This window comes from Hippichthys cyanospilos, chromosome 2, assembly GCF_059441005.1.
Source record: "Hippichthys cyanospilos isolate Australia breed blue-spotted pipefish chromosome 2, RoL_Hcya_1.0, whole genome shotgun sequence".
Classification (NCBI taxonomy): domain Eukaryota; kingdom Metazoa; phylum Chordata; class Actinopteri; order Syngnathiformes; family Syngnathidae; genus Hippichthys; species Hippichthys cyanospilos.
The window spans coordinates 18,209,024-18,231,482 of NC_142370.1; the positions used below are offsets into that span (position 1 = coordinate 18,209,024).

The 22,459-nt window shown below is 41.5% G+C and overlaps 1 protein-coding gene across 6 annotated transcripts in view; it reads right to left on the reverse strand.

Moving 5' to 3' along the window:
- atp2b3b (ATPase plasma membrane Ca2+ transporting 3b) overlaps positions 1-22,459 on the reverse strand; it is a 54,878-nt gene that overhangs the window by 24,012 nt on the left and 8,407 nt on the right. For 4 of the 6 annotated variants that reach the window (XM_088408733.1, XM_088408732.1, XM_088408737.1 and 1 more), the window contains 15 exons: positions 16,820-17,017; positions 14,620-14,877; positions 14,418-14,543; positions 12,071-12,196; positions 10,797-10,853; positions 10,447-10,488; positions 7,123-7,287; positions 6,777-6,848; positions 6,551-6,693; positions 6,187-6,319; positions 3,923-4,032; positions 3,665-3,799; positions 3,072-3,178; positions 2,894-2,969; positions 29-187 (listed from right to left, as the gene is read on the reverse strand). In XM_088408733.1, coding sequence (XP_088264859.1) covers positions 29-187; positions 2,894-2,969; positions 3,072-3,178; positions 3,665-3,799; positions 3,923-4,032; positions 6,187-6,319; positions 6,551-6,693; positions 6,777-6,848; positions 7,123-7,287; positions 10,447-10,488; positions 10,797-10,853; positions 12,071-12,196; positions 14,418-14,543; positions 14,620-14,877; positions 16,820-17,017 — 1,907 coding nt within the window. The remainder of the gene's footprint in view (positions 1-28; positions 188-2,893; positions 2,970-3,071; positions 3,179-3,664; positions 3,800-3,922; positions 4,033-6,186; positions 6,320-6,550; positions 6,694-6,776; positions 6,849-7,122; positions 7,288-10,446; positions 10,489-10,796; positions 10,854-12,070; positions 12,197-14,417; positions 14,544-14,619; positions 14,878-16,819; positions 17,018-22,459) is intronic. The other 2 variants (XM_088408734.1, XM_088408736.1) reach the window with 1 other exon arrangement.

Genomic DNA, 22,459 nt, shown 5'->3' on the forward strand with positions numbered 1-22,459 from the left:
TGGATGGTGGACTTTGGCACACTCCTACCTCAGGGCGAACCGGATCCTCAATGCCAACCACAGTGATACAGGTCAACTCTGTCACAATTTCTGCCTCATTTTCCCAGTCGGGCTCCGGATTGGAAGGCAAGTCCCGATAAGCAATGCAGATGGTCCTCAGGCCCTCACATGCCATTGGCTCGATCACCTGTTTGGTAAAATGATCATAAAAGATGAAATTGATCAATTCAAATGTGTTTTTATGCTGACCGCATAAAAAAGAAGAAACAATGAAAAACGTCTGAAACGGTCTTGCAATTGGAAGTTAATTGTCTGGTGAGATTTTCAGCAGTTTTGCTGGTATAATTTCTGACAACGCTGAGAACAAGCACAGACAGCAGAAGATGAAGAGCTGGCGTGGCAGAAAGCTGCCACAATGCAAGCAGAATAAGTGAGCCGGAATACAGTAGTGTAAGGACAAGAGCTCTTTTTCTCATGGCGTAAGCTGAAGTTGCCGTGAGGCAGGTCAACCAGCCTGTCAATCAAGGGAGGACTTGCTCACACTGATGCATAATCTCAGCTGTTAGTGGAGCAAATACTTGCTCTCTGCTGCTGAATACTTTTGACTGAACTGGCAGTTGTGCAGTCAGGATAACAAAAGTGGCAAATGAAATTTCATAGGCTTGTACCTGTGCTGGGTGTCTTTGAAGTCAATCCGTCCTACCCCATCTCCTCCTCAAAATAAACGAAACAAAACAACAACAACAAAACCTTGCCCAAGAAAACAACAATCAAACCTCCATCAGCTTAAACCAAAAGCCAACGCCAAACCTTCAATCACTCAATTATCCTAATAAGGTAGACAAGCTTATAAGAGACCTCACTAAACCAACGCACATATACTATAGGTTGTTGCTATGTGTTGCCCTGGCAGTAGACTGGAATATTCCTGCGGACTCGGTAGTGTACACATCATGGTGTTTGAATGTCTGCAACCTCTGGAGCCAATCTTTCCAAAACAAACGGGTGCATAAAATAAAATACACCTGTGAACATATGCCATCTGTCACTCAAGTAAAAAGCAAGGTTTTGTTAAGATTAATTCACAAGAATTTGGGGGCAAATATTCAAACTTCTAACACCCAAACACCCAATGAGCCAATCAACCAGTATGCGATGGATGTGCCCATTGGTTTCTTGAATGCCATCACCTCCCAGGCATCCCAGAATGCTTTGTTCAATGTGCAAGCCATTTATTCATTCAAATCATATCTAAAAAGCAAAACGACACAAAAATCTCTTAAATACTTCATTCTAACACTGCTTTTTACTTGCCTGTAGAATGAATGTGTTGAGCAAGATGTACACTATGAAGATTAAAATGGCAGATCAAATCTACTGTTTCGCCGGTCTTAGTCTGTCATTTATTTTTTAACTGCCCATCTCTGGTTACAAGCATCTAGTGTGAGTACAATATTGTTGACGTTTCGGATATGGATAAATACATTGAGGATTTTGCATACGGGTCAAGTTGAAGTAAAGTCCTATGTCAGAGAGTCTCAAGCTGTGGCATGCATGAAGAACGACTCAATTAAATGTTTCGACTGTCTAATGTTACAGTGTTTTAAAAGTTAATCTTAATAGTTTGTCTAATCAATTTGGTATCTAACTTATTGTGTAAAGCTTTATTTAGATGCATTTTTATTATCTCAGTGGTTCTCAAATGAGAATACATGTACACCTGAGGGTACATGAAGGCACTCCAGCGAGGTACATGAGATTTTTAAATACATTTAAAATTTAACATCAAGGCAAAATCCTTGAGGCAATTTTAAAAATTATGCAAACATTTCAAAATGGCTATGTATGTGTACCTCTGCGGGTATGTGAAGGCAATTCTGAGGGTGTAAGACCTTTCGACTTCTGCAGGAATGGGATAGTGTAAATTGATTCTTTTTTTTTTTTTAATCCATCCATCCTTCATCTTGACTGCACAGGGGTCGCGGGTATGTCGGAGCCCATCCCAGCCGTCTTCGGGCAGCGGGTGGGATGCACCCTGAACCGGTTGCCAGCCAATTGCAGGGCACACAAAGACACACAACCTTTTGCCCACACAAACACACTTAGCAGTTCAAATTCCCAGTTTTATTATTTATCTGCTGTACAATGAAAGTAAAGAGAGTATACAGTCAACTTAAGGACAATTTAGAGTGTCCAATATAGCTACCACGCATGTTTTGTGCCCGAAGAAAAGCCCACAAAGGCACGAGGAGAACATGCAAGCTCCAAAAGTGAGCCAGAAGCAAATCCATGACCTCTCCACGTGAAAATGATTTTCTAACTAGTCTGGCACCATGCCACCAACCTTTTTCTGGTACAACTTCAAAAAAAAAAAATAAAAATAATAATTATAATACGCTTGTTCAACTGCATATACAAAGGTTGCGTGTTGGTCACATAAACAGAAACGTTTACTTTTCAAATTACCAGCAATGCATTTTGTAAAAGGAAGCAATTTTAGTACCACAGTAGTCACAGAGGTTTTATACAGATGGTATTGTGATGGGATTGTCAATAGTGACGCAAATTCGGGGCAGGGGATGCGAGGATGAGAAAAATATTTCACAGCAGGTACATCACTGAAAAAACATTACAATTACATTTTATTTAACTAACGTGTGATAAATTTTAATGAAATAATCATTTAATGTATTTCATTTAAAGTGTTTGTTTATGTGAGTCACACTCCAATGTCTTAAATTGACATTAAATAAGATTTTGGGTATCTTTTGATAAACTATTGATTTCATTGTTTTGCCCATTGGAACCTTGGCAGGAGTAAATACCTTTTTAAGATGTGGCATTTGCTTTTAACAAAGTAAATGGAGGATATTTGAATAATCATTCGATTCACCTGTTTGACCATCTCATCTCTGTCTCGTGGGCGGAAACTTCGAGGTTCTCCATTTGCATCAAGGATATAAGAACACCTGGGGAAAGAAAGAATATTATCAAACGTATGTGTTTATTGACAAATATGAATCAATATCACACATTTCCCGGCCCGAGTTCTTTTCTTTCCTTCCACTCACTTTTTCAGCATGATCTCTGAGGCACCCTTACTGTAAAGACGGAAAGAACCATCTGGCAGCTTTATCACCGTGCTCATGGATTTACGCACCGAGTTAAAGGTATAGACCTGGGAGAAAATGAAGATTATTATCATGAATAGCATAAATGTTATCAGAGCGTTGGGTCTACTCAGGTCACGCGTGATGAAAAATAGCCAATGAAAAATAGCTATAAAAATGAATCCTGGCTATTTCCAATCCAAATTATCGTGCAAACATGACAAAAAGGCATCAAAGATTCCAAAATGAATAATAATAATCGTAGCGTGGCGCGGAAAAAATCATTTATTTTTCTTAAATCACAGTTCAAAATGCTACTTACCAAGTATTACTGCTAAATATTTGTCTGATTTCCAAAGAAACAATTTAGGTTCAAATGTTTATCCCGTGCAAGAGTGTGGAGAGCCCGAATCTCTGTAGGGTGAGTCACAAAGCTGACACCGTTCCAGTATTTACTCACAGCCGTGAGTCATTTTCCGCATTATCATGACCACGAGATTTTTGCTATGTAAGCAGGTAAAGATGGCTGCCGTGGGAGATATAGTCATCCTTACTTTGTAGAGTCTCTCCTCAGGGATCTGCTCTCTGACGGGAGTATAGTCTTGTTGAAGGTCTAATACAAATCCCAGCAGGCCGCACTCCGTCTTGTTGCCCACCTGCTTTGCCAGACCTCCCTCCACGTCAGGTGGCTAATGAAGGCAAATGAAATGCAAGCGGAGGAAATTTGCGTTTAAAATGGTCGGAATGAGAAAAGCAATTTTTTTTTTTTTTTTTTTTTTTCATCAAAGCAATGACATCCGTATGTGACTCACTAAGATCTTGGAGGTGTAGGCACTGTTGATTGAGATGGCATTGACTAACAGATCCAATGTCCGGGGGTTAACCTGTCCAGGATCCGGAATCAAGCGGTGGTGGACGTCACCTGGGCGACGACACATGAATACATCTCAATAGCTAACAATGCATGGCATTTGATGAGCACAATATAGCCTACATGACATCCGAGCATTGGTGCAAAGTTGATGGAGGTGAACGTAAACGGTTAGTAGTTGCTCCTACATACGTTAGCATTACTGAAGATGTTCATGCAGAGATTGCATTTACTGTTAGAAGCACACAAAATGTAATCAAGATACAAGTCAAACGGTTACTGGTCATGTTAAATTGGATATTGCCCCCCCTTGTGCCTAGACCATCCCTATTAAGACATATACAGGATGTGGGGCATATGCTTTAGATCAGTGGTGTCAAACAAATTTTTATTTCGGGCCGCATTGTAGTGATAGTTTCTGTCAGAGGGCCGGAATGACTGTGAATTCAAATACATTTTAAGTGTGTTGGTCACACATTTACCAAAATTTGATATCAGAAGCCGGCAAAAACTGTTCAAAAGAGATTTGGAGGATAAGAAAATGTTTGTTTTTCTTCCCCCAAATTTTTGAAAGTTAAAGACAACTTGCAATTTTGATATTTTAGTCAGAAACCTGAAGTCAAATCAGCATTTCAAGGGCCACAGAAAGTGGAGTGGCGGGCGGGATCTGGCCCCCGGGCCTTGACTTTGACACCTGTGCTTTAGATCATGGGTGTCCAAACTTGGTCCGCGAGGGCTGCTATCCTGCATGTTTTTGATGCTCCCATCCTTTAACGCACACGATTGAAATGATCGGGATCGTTATCGGGATTTTGCTGAGCTTGCTGCTGAGCTGATCATTTGAATCACATGCGTTGAAAGGAAGACATGAACGTGAACGAACGTGGGAGAGTTGTCCATTCGACGAACGGTAAATATGACTTTAAAAAACTCCCCGAGGACACTTTTGATAATGAAAGAGTGATATGCTTTCATTGTAAGGAGGTTCCTTTCCACAGAAGCAGTTCAAGTTCAACCTACCACATCAATGCAAAGCACCTTGCTGCTAAGGCAGCTGAACTGAATGATAGCAAATCAGACGCTGTTTTAGCGAGCTATACCCTAACACCCTTCGTTTGAGCATGTCTACGATGGACAGGATGGATAATATTTTATTTCGTTTTTATTTTTCTAATTATTTGGCAATTGAAGAAAGAAAACAGCACCATTCCTCGTGACGGTTGAAGATAAAAGGCTGTGACCACAATTCGGGACTTGTCTCAAATGTGGCACAAGGTAAACGGTTACAACGGCATCTGTTAAATCAAATAAAAGACTGAAGTCATTTTTTGTTGTTGTATAGACTGTATCAATGTTTTCATAGGCCACAATGAGACAATGTACTCCCTTTTTTGGACCGTATGATAAATCTGTCAATCAAAGAGATTCCGCCTCAGACAGATTATTCTATTATCATGTAAACCAAACACCCGGCCCAGCCCGTTGCAAATGGACTTTGAGAGACACTGGCGTCTCATTGGTGGGCTAAAAACCCCCCAGAGATTATCCAATGACCGTTTACTTCTGCATTGCCGAACAACCCCCTCTACGTATCCATAACGAAGCACAGTAAACTTAGAAGGGACAAAAGAAAGATGTCATTCCAGTTACTTGTGATAAGTACAAAAGATGAAGGTATTTTAAAGTGTTCAGTCAATGAAATGTACACAAAACAGTACATATAGCACCACTTTGTTTTTTACGGTCCTGCGATTGGCTGGCAAGCAGTTCAGGGTGTCCCCCTCCTACTGCCTGAAGCCACCTGAGATGGGAAGGGAAAGCCTGTACCAATGTGGCACCCGTGGGCACTGTGTAGCACTCAATGACCACATGTGAAGCCCATGAAACGTTTAGAAAAATACTGTCGCTCACCAGCAACGGTGATACCGTATTTCAGCTTCTTAATTATTGTAAGCAATAAGACCAAACAAACAAAACCAGTGGCCCAGAGTCTGCCGCTCGAGAAATCTGGCAACATTCCATGCACTGCGCAAGTGTCGAGCGGAGTTCTGGTGCATCGCTCAATGTGAGGTGGAGCCAAACCTACACGTTTTTGGAATGTCAGATGTGACAAAAGCGGCCAGAAAGACGCTCGGGAAGAACTTGCAAACGCAACTTACTGTATGCAACACAAGCTCATTTTAAATGGAATATCTGAGTACTCACCCACATAAGCCTGCACCACAGTCATTCGGTTTGTGGTGAGCGTGCCTGTCTTGTCAGAACAGATGGCTGTGGCATTTCCCATTGTCTCACACGCATCCAGGTGGCGGACAAGGTTGTTGTCCTTCATCATTTTCTACGAAACACAAGGACATGAAGAACAGATTGAGTTTAGTGAGATAACTGTCATTTGCCTAAAACGGGTAGTGATATTTTTAATGAACTGTATATGTCATTGATTGTCAGTCAAAAACTCATTCAGCCTATTTATTGAAACAATTCATTTTTATTGACAGCCTACCTCCAATGGCCCTAAATCATATAACAAGTGGCGTTTTCGCAATCGTAGAATGAGAACGCAGCCTACCTTGACGGAGTAAGCCAGCGAGATGGTGACAGCGAGCGGTAACCCTTCCGGGACTGCCACCACCAACACAGTGACTCCAATGATGAAAAACTTGACAAAGTATTGGATGTAGACCGGCGTGCATTCTGTGACCCACGCATGACCTGCCAGACGTGGAACGTAACAACATCTTTTAAAGTTTGGTTCGACAAGACGGTAAATATTGCCGGGATGCGCGCACACAAACCTTCGACAACAAAGGTATCAATCACAAAGTAGAGCACCAGGATGATGACAGTGATTGCGGACATCACCAAACCTATGAAAGAATTCACGGTTAGTTCATTAGCCTGTCTATTATGGTATATTTTTAATTTATTATGTTAAAAATACAGGCATCGAGGGTTAGGGTTATACACTGTGGGATCAAAAGGGAAGCCAGGTCCCCATTCGTCTAAATTTGGTCTTCTGATTAACGTTGCAGAAACTCTTCAAATTTAACAGTGTGTGGGAGGGGGGGGGGGGGGGGATAAACTACTCCTCTCCTCTCGCCACTCATTTAATTTCACCAGAGACTTGAAAGTGGTCCGTACCCGCTTTTCCAATTTGAACCGCAAGTTTGGTGAGCTTGCCCTGGAGGACGCTCTTCTCCTTTTTTGGTACATTGGTCTTCTTCTTCTCTCTGTCCTCTACTTCCCCGCCCTCTGCGCTCTTTAGTGGTTGCATCTCCATGGCGACACCCCCATCCTGTTTCTTGGCTATAGCCGACACACAAAAGCTTATAGTGACAGACTACAGAGAAACATTGCAATTTTCAGTTCAACGAAAACCATGAATACCAAACTAAGTGTGTCATTTAAAATCAAAAATACATAGTTTTGCAAATATGCTATAACCGAAGCCCGCTTCACACGTTCATCAATTTTCGGGACTGCTTACCCTCACTAGGGATGCGTGCGTGCTGGCCACTCGGTTGAAATGACGTTAATTTCAAGTCGTTAAAACAATGTCTTCTAAAAAAAACATCCTTTCACAGTATGAATTCGGTTGAAAAGAGAAAGGCTTTTTTTCGAGTTGTTGAAAAGATGTCATGAATGCCTTGCGTTCCAGTTTCGGTAGTCACTTTTTCGCCCATGTGTCCTGGTTCCCCAATAACTTTTCAGGACATTATTGTCCTGAAGGGTCTTGTCAAAGGAATCAAATGATTACTACCCATTGCCCTGATCAGGAAACAAATACCGGTACCTAGTGGCCTTAATTTTTTACCCACTGGGCTATCCGGCTGCGAGCAGTAAGTGGAAGCAGTAAGCGCAGAGTGTAGGACGCTGGCGAGCAAGGCATATACAGTATAAAGATCTACCAGAAGATCTCCTTTTGTTGAACTCAAAATTATTCTTATCAGTTTTGGTATTAAAGGGACAGTGTGTAAGATTTAGACTGCTTTTCATTGAAAAGGAATAAATTCAATGAATGTAAATGTCAAAACCTTGCAAATAAATGCGTTCTTAATGACCGACAGTTATGTTTTAAATATAATCGAATGTCTAGTTATCATTAAATGATATTACATGGGGGGTGGCACTTCTTCGGAGGCGGCCATGTTTGTTATAGCTACAGACAATGGTAAATGCAGCACCTGCAGTACCTCCTGCTATCCGTAATGAAAAATGGTCCAAATCTTACACACAATCCCTGTATTACATACACATACTGCATTTCTTTAGGGTGTAAATGAGAAACACTGACTTCTATAAGTCAGATAAACCTTGAACACATTTTTGTACACGTTGACCTAATTTTCAACTGTTTTTACACAAAATTTGGAGAGCACTGAATGCCATAAAAAACAAACATTTCGACGACTATTTACCAGCCATGTTTTGAATTCGTTAGGATGAATATAACCGTTTTCAGAGGGCAGTTCGTCAGTACAGACATTTTTAAAATGACAGACCGACAGAGCAGTCGTTGGAGCAAGTACCGTATTTTCTGCACGATAAGGCGTACCGGATTATAAGGCGCACCATCAGTTAATGACACATTTTCAAACTTCTTCCATATATAAGGCGCACCGGATTATAAGGCGCACCCTCAATTAATGACATATTTTAAAACTTTTTCAATCACAATATGGTAATACTGAAAGTAACAACAATAATAACTCAAATAATAACTCTAAACTCTCAATAGCATAATAACTCAATGTCAATATGGACCAACCTTGTTCAACTATAAACACACAAAAGAAACAGGTAAAGCTTACTTTATCAGTTCATTCCTCATCTACCAATCCCAATCTCAATATTGATCCATATATAAGGGGCACCTGATTATAAGGCGGACCATCAGCTTTTTAAAAAAATTAAGGCTTTTAGGTGTGCCTTATAGTGCGGAAAATACGGTAGTTTAGGCCCATTATTTCAATCTATCATTGTAAGCGTCACCATCTGTGTCACCTGTCACCGTTGGTAATGGGTCGTCACCTCATTCAGTTGAAACAACCGATTTTCGGAGAAATCCTTTAACCGTCATATAATCTGGAAATAGGCAGCAAGTAACATACATGGCCCCGAGAAAGGACTAGCTGAGTGTTACTATTAAGAGGAAAATGTGTCTCGAATGAAAGCAACACTGTCTTCTCATTGAAAGTGGCCAACATGGCAGGTTAGGGCAGCGTTTGTGCTGTTTTTCTGAGTCATGGTTTCATGAGCTGAAATGCATTCTATCGCACAATCTTGCTCAACACTTTCATTGTCCTGACCTAAAGTAAAAGGCAATGTTTTGAATCAAGAAGAGATTTTCGTGTTATTTTGTTTTGTGAATATGATTTGAACGAATAAATCACTTTCACACAGTTCAGCAAAATATTCTAGGATGCCTTTCTGTTCAAGTAACCAATGAGCACTTTGCAAAGGAACAATCTCTCTCTGATTGGCTCTTAGCCTGGAAATGCAAGATAGATTTTTTTTAATTAGTTAAAACGGCATTATCTAGTAAACTGAGCTCAGCAAAACATTGCTTTTCACTTTTAGTGTATGTGACAGAAAAACATGGTCAAATGGGATTTTATTCCCCTCAGCCGTCACTTCAAATGTTTTTTCAAGTAATTGAAATGGATGGCTGCATGGATGGACTGTAGAGATGAAAAACTATTTGAAGCACAATGCTTCTTAGTGGACATGATTGCTAATTGAAGTCTATTCCCGACAGCACACTTTGAACATAGTACATGCTGCTTTGTATGTATGCTCCCGAGTGGACATGATTGATTATTGAATTTTGTCATTAGTGTATTTTGGCTTTTGAGATAATTTGATTTGGATGATTGATGTGATTTTAAAAGACTATTTTTGTACTACATTTGATAGGCTATAACAGTGGGCAATTTTCTATGGCTACGTATATACAGACTAAAATTGGACTACCGAATATTGGATGGCTAAACATACCTTACTACCAATGGCTGTTTTTGTACACATTGGACGGGCTAAACATTATCGTTGGAATAAACTTGGAGCATACTGGACAGGCTATAACACACCCTAGTTTCCAAAGACTATTTCTGGACTTCATCAAGTTGAAGACAGATTTAGCCCAAGATTCTATGTCTAGAAACCCTTGGTGCTGTGTGGGTGGAGCCTATGCCAGCCGATGTTGGGTGATAGTTGATTTGACCTCTGAACAGGTCGCCACACAATTGCAGTGCTGAGATATCAATGCTCACACCTACACACAATCTAGAGTCTTCAGTTAATTTTTACATCGATGTTATTGGTGTTGAGAAGCAGACAGAGTATCAGGAGAAAATCCACCAAGTGCATAGTGAGAGCATGCAAATGCGCATTTTTCTTGGATGATGTCAATCGCCCCGCCTTCTTAATTAAAACGTTTGTCCAGATCACGTCGTGGGTTTTTACCTTTGTTTTGGTTACTCTCCACTGCACCGTCCGGTTGTTTTCCTGCGGAAAGCAGAGGGTCAGGCGCAAAGAAAAAGGGTGCAGGAAGATTTGTGTTGAAGTCTGTCATCAACAGTTTTGGTGTTGTGCTGACAGGAGACAAGACATTTCCAGCTGACACAGAAACAATATTGAAAGGGAAGAGTATTATAGCCACACACATTTTCCAACATGAGATGAAGCAACATTATACAGTACACGTGTCAGTCCTTCACTGATCATGGACACTGTTCACGCCACCATGTAGTGGGTACTGTCAAGTTGCTAAAGGGAGCAAAGAGGGCATTACGGACAACTGTGTGTTGACGTACCATTGGTGACTGTGCTGTAACTTGCATCAGTGGAGATGAGCAACTGAGTATTGTCCTCTGTTTGGGGCATTGTGCGGGCAATGAAGGTTTCGAGGACACGAGAGAATTTGTCAAAAAGGGAAAAATCCAAAGAGAATCAAAAGGGAGGATGAAAAAAATGCATCTGTTGGCAGATTACATTCCATTTAACGGCAAAAGACGTGCATGTAAAACAGGAGCGACAAATCAAAAAGAAATGCACATACACTGCACGAAGAAAAAAAATCAACAATTCATGACATGAAGTTTAATAAATAATGCATTAGCTCCAGTAAATGACTGCCTGAACGGTTGAGGTTGCAAGGTTTCCTGCCGCATCTACACTCTGCAACACCACTTTTATTAGAATAAAAACAGGTCTAACTGTTTTTTTTTTTTTTTTTAATAAATTGTGGCTGTCCGCTCCTTAATCCCAGATCGCCGCATGTATTTCGTACAGGATGGTAATGATCATTTCTCGCACATTTCTCTGCCTGGATGGATATTGCACTCGCAGGGTTGCGGATATCAGTATTATCATCAAGCGCTTCTGATAGTGTGTGAAGCCTCTGCTCAGACTGCGGGTCCTACAGCACGGCAAACAAATTGGAGGGTAAATCTAATGCTTCACGTCTTGACCAAGCAACACTTTCCACGGTGTCTCTGGCTCCCTCCGTTCTTTCAATAATTGATTCAATCTGCAGCTTCTCTCTCGGGTTAGGGGAGGCAAGTGGGGGAGAAAGTGAAAGAGGGCAAGAGTGGTGGTAAACAAGTAGGCAAGAGCAAGTAAGAGTAATAGAGGAAGATGGATAAGCAGTGGAGGGAAGGCGTGACGAGGTGAGACAGCAAAGAGGGAAAGAGGGAGTGGAGAGGATGTGGGCTAAATTATCGATGAGGTTAAACTGGCATGCTTCCTGTTGAAGCTCTTATCTCAAATCGGTTAGGTACCGCACTCTCTCTCATTCTCTCTCTCTCTCTCGCTCGCTCTCTCTCTCTCTCTCACACACACACACGCACACACACACACACACACACACACACACACACACACACACACACACACACACACACACACACACACACACACGGTAATGTATGCACAGCCAATGATTTTAAGAGCAAGGCAAAAGTATTCCTGCCCTGAGATTGGGCTAGTTTCTTTCATTGCAATTTGTGCCAGGTACTCAGTCTTCTACCAGCGGTTTTACAGCAGCAACAAACTTGGCCCTATGTGCTGCATGTCTTTTTTTACTGACCTTTTTTTTCTTTGCCATCTTCCTCCACCTCTCCGGCCCCCAACAGAGTGAAGATGATGCCTGTTTGCGAATTGACGCCAACGGCCGTCACCAGCATGCGGCCTGAGCCCTCCATCACATGTGTACCTAGATGTTCAAAGAGATTTCATTTCACGAACTGAATCCAAAATACAAGGACAGCCGGGTAGCTTGACAAAACCTCAGAAACTGGACATATAAAGTTACAACAGGATCTTGTTTGGGAGGTTATCTACGCGTAATAAACACCCAATCTAAAAAAATCCTCTATGTAACAGTTGACTGTATTACCAGCAAAATTGCTGCTAATAGAAGAATCGTGCAGTATACTTTACCCCGGTGATTCCCAACCGAGCTGGCATGGAAAACAGTACCCCATGAGAGCTCATTATGAGTGCCGCTGGAGATGATCCAATTTCACTTAATTAGTCCAATTAAATATTAGCTCCACATGTATCTGTTATGATATGCTAATACGTCAATTTCAGCAATATATGGTGACAGAAAGAAACCAAACACTAACCCTTAACACTATTAAACAGTTAAGAACTATGCCTTGCACCCAAAATTAAATTGGATGTAATTCTATGATAGAGTCTAAGACATGGTATTCTGATTATTGTGGCATTTGTTGGAAATTAATTAAGCAACAAATTAAAGCTGTGTTTTCCTATCTCGGGGCGCAGCAATTTTGCCACTTTCTGTTGACTGAAAATGACAACACATTCGCTCAGAGCTCAAGTAACCATCAATAACGGCTCAACTTGCATATGCCACATGACCAATCTCAGAAAGCAGGACGGCTGATGTTTAGCAAATGTTTGCGCCGATCTTAGCGATTTAAGTCGATATGTCCCGGGTCTATTCAACGGACGTGTAAATTATTATCTCAATGGAGTCAACTGTTTAGCATGACAGGGTAGAATCGATCGAAAAATATTTAACCTTTTTTAAAAGGTCCCTAATGGGACGGGTGATAACACAACCGAGTTTCCAACAGTAATAAGCAGTAAATATATTTACAGCAATAACTTACACTGCAATATTATTCAAGTTAAAGAAGACAGCTTCTTCTTAAATTTGAAGAAACCTGATTCAAGGTACTTTGCTACATCGAGATTGTGTATACAGATTAAAGAGAGGTTTATCCTTGAACAATACGACTTATATTGGCTATCTAGGAATCAAAGCTCTTGGTTGCTCAGTCCAAGTCTCGTATTAGCCCTCTGGCCATTAAAATTGGTTGATTTAATAATCTTCCCGAAGATAACGGGCTGCTGAAATGTGCCGATGAAATGATGTGGAACGTGAACATCATTTTCTTTTATGTTGTAAGCAGAAGATTTATAAAGGGTGTATGTTTAATCAGTCAGTGCCATTGACAAGTAAACTTGTCAATGACATGTTTTTTTTCAACGGGGAATGGGTGTGGGGTTATCTGATTCTGCTCCACTGTACAGTATATGTCTAACACTGAAAAAAATGTTACTAATGCACAACCACCAGCAAAAGACCACAATGCCCCATTTTGGATAAGAGTATAACACAGTTTGAGAGTCCACTGGGAGAAATGGCAAAATTTTGTAAAATTACCATTTTTCTACAGCTTGATTACAAAAAAATGAGAAAAGGTAGAAAGGACAGACTCTATGTTTTGATTTGGCAGCGTCAATGCGTACGTATATAACCAAGAAGAAGACAATATTATGTGGTTATTGCAAATGTCGGGATTCTCTGAAATGGCTGGTAGTGAATGAGTTATTGACATTAAACCACATAACCCTGATATGCTGTATTGGTCAGATCTCGAAAATATTAAGTGGGCTTTTGCCTGGGATGTTTTTGTGAATGCAAAAGTCCGGAAAAGAAGACAGACTGCTTTTGACAAAAAAGTTTCTTATTTTGGTTCTTATTGTTGTTGTTGTTTGTGCACCCGCTGTCAAGTCTTTTATGATCATTTCGGTAAGCCCATGCCGGATGGATGGTATGGTAAGCATGACACAAAAATAAGAATGTCAAATACGATGTCATTTTTAGCTGACAGCAAGTAGCAAAATAGCAGCCCCAAGATATTGAAATGGGTGGATTTTGCTGCTTAATGTATATTTCAAAACAAAACTCAACACTTATCATGTAAGCGTTATCGTACTTTTCACGACAACATTGGCCAAAGGCCTCTAAGTGGCTTCATTAATCCGTTCAAGCCCCAATGACAAAACATACGTTTCATCAGCACCCACATCACGGCGGTCCTTCAATCATCTCGATCCAAAATGTGTCAACCTTGAGCCGTTGTAAAAGTCTCAAGAAGAAACACGTATAAACAAACCTGAGAGCAGCATGGGGTCCTTTTCCACAGACTTGCGCACATGGTCCGACTCTCCTGTTAATGAGCTCTCATCTATCTTCAGATCATTACCTTGAACTAAAATACCATCGGCTGGCAGCAGGTCCCCTGGAAACAGACAAGAACTTGCATACCGTGCATTCGCCTCGGGTTTAAAAAGGAGCATAAAGTGCAAGCCGCTTACCGTATTTGACCTGCGCCATGTCTCCCACCACCATGTCAGCCACAGGAATCTGGATGACATTTCCTTTCCGCACCACAGTGAACTTTTGCTCTTGCTCGATTCGACTTTGCAGACCTCGGAACTGCTTCTCTTTGGACCAGTCGTTGAAGGCCGTCACCAGGACCACACACGCCACAGACAGTAAAATGGCCGCGCCCTCGATCCAATTGGCCTCCCCCTCACCTTCGTCCTCCGCTCCTGCTGACACGTTGCCACACGCTGGACAAACAGAAACAGGCGGGACTTGAAAAAGGGTGCATTTCTTTTTACATTTACAATTGTCGCCGCAATAATAATAATGATAATAATAACAGGAAGAGGAACAACAATCAAATTTGTCATATATGATACAATGCGTTTGACACAAACTGCAAAAAAATTGTATATACAGTACAGTGGGAAGAACAAGCATTTGAGATGCTGCTGATTTTTGACGTCTTCCCACTTACAAAGCAAGCAGAGATCTGTAATTTGTATCAAAGGTACTCTCCAACTATGAGGGACAGAATTTGTAAATTGAATTTACAAAGCAGGTAGATTAATGAATTTATTTAAATATTTGAAAAAGTTCATTTTGATACCATCTTTCCATTTTCTATCGTCCCTTATCCTCACTGGGGTCACGGGCTTGCTGGTGCCTATCCAAGCTGTTTTCGGGTGGTAGGCGGGGGACACCCTGAACTGGTTGCCAGCCAATCGCAGGGCACACAGGAACACACGATCATTCACGCACCCAATCACACCTAAGGATGATCTAGCGTGTCCAATGCCTGTCGTGCATGATTTCGGAGGGTTAAAGGAAGCTGGAGTGCCCGGAAGGAACCCAGGCACGCTGCGGGAGAACATGCAAACTTCACACAAGAAAGTTGGAGCGAGCTGGATTTGAACTCTGGTCCCTTAATAGTGAGTCGGACGTGCTAAACGCTCATCCGCCGAGCCGCCCATTATTAATTCAAACTTAAACTTAAAAAAAAAAAAAAAAAACTGCAATTGGCTGGCAACCAGTTCCGGGTGTCCCCTGTATCAAATACTATTAAACACTTTTCCCCACTGTATATCCCTATATGGGGCTTTTTTTCATCACAGCATTATTATTATTATTATTACTGTTATTATTATTACTCTTGTAGTAGCACTAATAATATTAATAGAAATATTACATGTATTCATATTTAATGCATCAGTGGCCTTTTTTCAGTCTGAGTTTGAAATGTATGGCTGCATTTGAATGCACCACATGTCTGGTCCTCTCATTAGCAGCGAGTGAAAACATAAAATGACAGGTGGTGTGTTGACGTCGGTAGCTATGTTAAGTGATGGCAAAAATGTTATTTAAAGGAGTCGCCAAGACAGGTCGAGCTAATCAGAACGCAAACACCTTTCCAAAGAAAACGTTCAGAAGAAAGACTTGCTAAATCTATCACATTGACGTCTATTTGTTATTTCTTGGATTCATTTTGCAGTTGGCCTACGTGAGCGTGATGGTGGCGCGTTACATTATGTTTATGTTATGCTGTTGTTATCTTGGTGCAGATCAAATCAAAATAAATCTAGCAATATAAAACTGAAAAAAATCTCACATATAGGACATTTTCCCACACGTTGTCAAATCCTCCCTTATATGAGACACGGCACACATGATCGCTTGCCATGGCAACTCCTCCTCAGAAAACAGCAGTTGAACAAACAGTCTTCGCAAGAACACACCTTTTTTTTTCCCCTTAAATCACAGAGCAATCCACGAACTGTGCGCTGCCTGAACCACGGTGACCGTTCCGTTTGGATGACGGATTACGGCTAATGAAATCTGGCCCTCTTGAACAAAAATGAACTGTTTGGGACTGTTAGCAGGCACTTGATTCTCAGTTTGGTGATTCCATGCGTTACATTAAGAATAAAGTCCAAAATTGAGTATGCAGTGATGCGAAACCACGTATTTCCAGCTTTGCCCTATCATGCAAAGTGCATGAATGGAAATGGAAATGCAAATAAATACGTCTTCCTGTTTGAAAAAACAACAAGGATAACAACACCAACAATAAGAAAAAACACATTGGGCCTCATCACGCTAATGTCGCAAATCAAAAATAATATTTTCCAGGACCTCTGTCAGTCATGAGCCCTTTACATTACAGCACCCCTGCCCCTCGCCTTTCCTTACATTCTGAATCCTCTCCAGGAGGCTGGTAAAAAGAAAGCGCGAGGGAGATGATTGCAGCAATCTCCAAAATGATGAGCGTGACATCTTGCAGGGCTTCCCACACGAGCTCAAGGAAAGTCTTGGGCTTCTTTGGGGGGATGAAGTTTTGGCCAAAGGTTTGACAGCGGCGCTCCAAGTCTGCCGGATCACCGCTGAGACCTGGGAGAGACAAAAAGAGTAAGGTGAAGACTTTTGAAAGCACGGCCATGATAGAAAATCTCATATGGCAGAGGAGCAATCACAGCACACGAAGAGACCATTTCGATCCTCTACGGACAGTATGTCTTTCGACTGAACGAGCCAGAGCGCCTGGCGAAAACCTCCGCACGCCTTTGAAAAACATGCAAACGCCACACGGGAAGGGTGGAGCTGAGATTTCAGACCTAAACTTCAGAACTGTGAGGAAGTCATTCCAAGCCAACGGTTGGATATAGTCGGCCATTTAGGGGCCCCAGATGCTGTCATGGGGCCCTAAACTTCACTGAAATGCATTGTTATGTTTTATTTTAATCCCAACACATGCTCTTTTCAAATGTCTGTCTTTTACCTGACAAAGTTATGCATGACCTAACTTTCTTTTTTAAATGTTCCCCTTGAATGTTCAATGAACAATCATCATCACTCAAGATTACGGATATTAATGTCTAGCAGCTAAAAAGTGAGAATTTGAGAATTTTTCTTTCTTACGGTTCCTTCAAATCGTTCTAGGGATTATTATCTAACACATAAATCATCTCGGTGCTTTGACAAGAAAATGAATTCACATTTAATATAGTCTATTTTTTCATTGCTTTACTCATATCTTTGTGATGAAAATAGACACTCCACTGCATTCTCTTCGCCTGACTCTGACAGCGGTGCTCAAATAGCATCGGAATTATGTTGTTCTCGCGTAGTATATGCACATTCAACCTTATGAAAACTGTTGCTTTTGTATTTTGTAGTTTTGTTGATGAACTGTTTTTATGTATAGAAAAAAGTACATTTTGATACCATCCATCCAATTTTTAGAGCCACTTATCCTCATTGGGTTCGCAGGCTTGCTGGTGCCTATCCCAGCTGTCTGCGGGCAGTAGGCGGGGGACACCCTGAAGGGGTTGCCAGCCAATCGTAGGGCACATAGAGACAAACAATCACGCGCCCAATCACACCCAAGGATAATTTAGAGTGTCTAATACACCTGCCATACATGTTTTCGGAGTGTGGAAGGAAGCCGGAATGCATGAGTGAATGTGTTTTTAAGTGTGGGAATTGGGACTACAACAATAAAAAATCACTTTAAAGTCAAAGTCAAGTAAAACTTTTTCTTTTTAAGTGATATATTATGTAGGAGCCGCAAAGATTAATCAACAACCGACCGATTATAACATAGATAACCATTTTGATCATCGATTTAATTTTTTTTGGATCTAGTTCAATTGAAAAATGGAAAAAAATCCTTGGAATTTCAGCCTATTCCACGTAAACATTATGCTATTTCTCTAGTCCTTTATTAAAAGATTTTAACTTCGTATCGATTCAAAGATTTTACTTTTGGAAAAAAGAAATCCTAAATTTGTTCGGCCCTTTTTTTCTGACGTGGGCCAAATGAGTAACTGCACAGTCAATCTGAAGTAAAATCCTGTTTTTAAACAAAAGGATCAAAATCAAAAACAGTTCGATTGGATTCATCATTTAATCGACAATAACCAACCAATTAATCAATTAATAAAATAATTGTCAGTTGCATCCCTAGTTCTAGTCTAAACATGGCATTCTGATTAATATCGCGTTTATGGAGTACGAAGGCGTGTGAAGGGTTGTTTGCCTCTGTGTGCCCTGCGATTGGCTGGCAACCAGTCCGGGGTGTCCCGCCTACTGCCCCGAGAGCTGGGATAGGCACCAGCAAGCCAGCGACCTTTGTGAGGATAAGCGCCGATTCTGTCCATTGAAGACGTGGAGGACATCTACCGGTACATTATTGGGTTCTTGATGGCAGAGATCCTCCTCATTGGACCGGGCGGATTTCTGCTGTATCAACAAATGACCCCGCATGTCTGTGCGAGATATGCTGTAGTGTCCTTTTGCGATGCCGCATGTGCTGGGATTTTTTTCACGGGCTTTAGCCACGGCCATCATTTTGGGCATGGGCGAAGACTCGCTTTTCTTTCTCCCCCGTTTTTCCTCATGTAACAAGTTTCAAGATATTAGCGGATCGCGGCCCCGTGGCAAATACTGTCGGGCCTTGCTGTTCAGTCTTCCCGTCAGTCAATTGTGTTGAATGTTTCTCGGACGATTCGGGCTCTGCAAAATTTCCTTGCCTTGTACTGCAGGTAATGACAACAAGGGCTACCTACCTACTACTTGCTGTCCACTGAAAAAGACATCACGGTTGGTTCAAATTGCAAATATCACTTGATAAAACTGGAAAAACGGTTGAGTCGTGGTCATTGCCTCAGGCCTGAGCATCTGTGATGTGATTTTGCTGCTTAATTCATATTCCACATATATATACACATAGTCCACATATGCAAAATTGATCAGAATGCCGTTTTGAAGAATACATTGATTTTCTTTTTAAATGGAAGAAAATTTAAATCAGGAGACATTTAAAATAAACTCCAGGGTTAGTATTTTCCGATAAACCTTGAAGTCGCTCTGCTCTCGCTTGCCAACCCCTTCAACCTCCCACCTAAGTCCCACAGTTTCCAAGGTGATCAATATACCAGGTCCTTGGTTTCCTGTCTCAAACTGCTTTCTGCTCAGCAACAAGTGATGTAATTCCTTTAGTAGGTTTTTCTTTAGTCTGTGCATTATTTTTTTTTTATGTTTTATTTTTTGATTGGCAGTCAGGGAATGAGAGCAGCAATGCGCCTGCAGTGGTTGGCTTAAAACGATGACAGCCTTTTGTGTACGTGTCCTGTTTGCAGATATTGCGCGCTTGCTGCAGCGACTGTTGCTCCCGGCCTTGAACAAATGTGCGACAATATGACACCCAACAGGGTTCGGGCCAAGGCAACACACAGAGAATGAGGGCGGGAGGAGACAGGTGATGCTGACTAACGGTCGGTCGCGCAGCCGTTTTCTCTTCCATGTAGTCCGTCCCTCCTTTTCCCTCTCTCATCCATCCCTCTTCGGTGGGCTCTCCCTCTCTCATCTCCCCTTGATGTGTCCTTGACAATGCGGCAAGCTATTCTAGCTTTCTCTCCTCTCCCCCATCGCACACATGCTTCTTTCTTTCCCAGTTTTTTCCATAATTGTTCCTCATCCTCCTCGGGCTCTCTTGAATGTGGATATAATGGTCTCCCACTGCAGCGCTGGGTGTCCATATCAGAGTGCGCGTTTGTGTGTGTGTGTGTGTGTGAGTTCACTTCTTCCATATCATATTGCAGATGATGTTCTGAACCATTATGTATATGTATTTGCAGGGATACTTTCACCATGCGCTGTCACCCTCTGCAGAGTCCTCAATTTGGTGATTCGTTATAATTGGAAAGGATATAAGCTCACAGGTCGTCCACGTGCTTGCTCTTGACATAATTGTAGCTTTGCTTTTGCCGATGCAAAAGTGCAGAAAGCTGAGGGAGGCAGGGCTGTGAAAGTTTGTGGAGGCAATGATACATAAGATTTTAACAGGAAAAATGGGGTGTCCGGCCAGGCACTTTGGATTTCCTTTTTCAACAAACATGAAGCCATCGGTGTCAAACAGATGAGCCTTTGCCGTTTTTGTAAAAAGCACGTTGCCCACCAATCACTCTCCAGCTGACATTGGAACAGCATTGCACAAACAGCTGCGCAAAAGTCTTTGGGTCCCCCAATACGGTTCAGCAGAGGTTTGAGGAGCTTTACGGCGGTCACGCTGCTCCAATGTGTATCATGCGATACAATTCATGCTATTCGTGACATCGGATGAAACACAAATCAAAGGTCCTGCAACACCCACAGATGGATCAAAGATTATCAGAGTGTTAAAGCGTTACCCATCTTAAGGGTGATAAGATTATGTTGCTTAAGTCAGGTAAAATGGCTTGTGACCCTAAAGCGGTGCGGAAGATGGCTGGATGGATGGCTGGATGGATGGATGGATGGATGGATGGATGGTGTATCTCTGTTTACCATGAATGTTTATGAGCTGTATGCATCGTGCCGATGCATTGCGTGAATGATAGAGAGAGAGAGAGAGAGAGCGAGCGAGAGAGAGAGAGTATTGAGTTACCCTAAGTTACTGTAAGTCTCTGTTGAGTGTTGCTAATTGGATACTACTTTCAAACCGTGAGCGCTGAACGCACACTTGTAGTGGTCACGACAAGATCTGTGTCATATATATTGCTTTTACACAGCTTGACAAGGCTAAGCTTTGAATGACACTATCAGAGACCTATGCATTTCTCAGTATATTTTTATTGTTGTGGTTTGCAGTGGAGTGGAAATGCATTGCTAACTATCAAAGGTGTGAATAAAAACGGTTTTACACGATTGCAAGCCGTAACCACAACAGCAAATATTTTGATCTAGTGATACCTCTGACAGCATCAATCAAAGCCAAAAATTATTATACTTATTCAAGCTAAATGGATGGACTGAGCTAGGATGAGACATATTATGGATGGTGGATATAAAAAGTCTACGCACCCTCATGAAAAAAAAAACAACGGCGAGCATGTGGTTGCACAGACAAAAACGTGCAATTTCCCGCAGCCAAATCCTCCGATAACAACAAGCGCCAGCACTCCTTCCTTGCATACTCTCAATCATCCATTTATTGATTTGGTCGATCAGCTTTCCATTACTAAAATCAAAATACCTTCATCCATTCATCAGACAATGCATCCAGCACGCCCCTCTGTACAACCAACTCCGATAAAGCTTTCTTTAGTCAGGATTACCCTCTGTGTGATGAGAAGGTTGGATTAATTTTGTTTTCTTTCCCATCCCCTGTACAGAATAGATCAATTGTATTTTTCACCAAGCAGTATACCAATATTTTTGTGTGTTTGCAAAAAGTGTGGAAAGCGTTGTGGGATTTTCACCATGGAGTCCATACTGTGCAGCGCTTGTGTCAGTCGTCATGTGTCGTGCCGATGGACTTCCCACCTCTGGCTGTAACCTCCTTGTTTATTTCCGCAGAACTAACAGGGTAACTAACAGGTATTGACATATTTGCAGTAATTTATCTGCTCACTTTGAGGGTATATTTTTCATCGTTAACCATGTTGTGAGCACTCCAGATATTTCAACACAGAGCACCACACAAAGCTATCGACCTGGAAAATACACCTGGGGAAATACGTTTCAGTCAAAAACATTGCCTTGGACAAGTTTTGTTTTATTTACTTTGACTCTTCTTTGTTCTTTAGCCAGGGCGCTTCTTTAATTGCCGACAGTCCTCTCACGTCGCAGTCCACCGATCAAATCAATCAAGAGTAATCATCTTTCGACGCACGGCAGATTTTATGTCATAAATATTCGAGAATGTATGTTCAATATTTTGTATAGTCGGCTTGATCCGTTTCTGACCCTATTATCGGGCCAAATCCACTCTTAACACACCTCAGACAGAAGGTTTAATCTTATAGGACCATTTTAGGAGCCGTTAGATGGGCCTTTAATATTTGAGCAGCC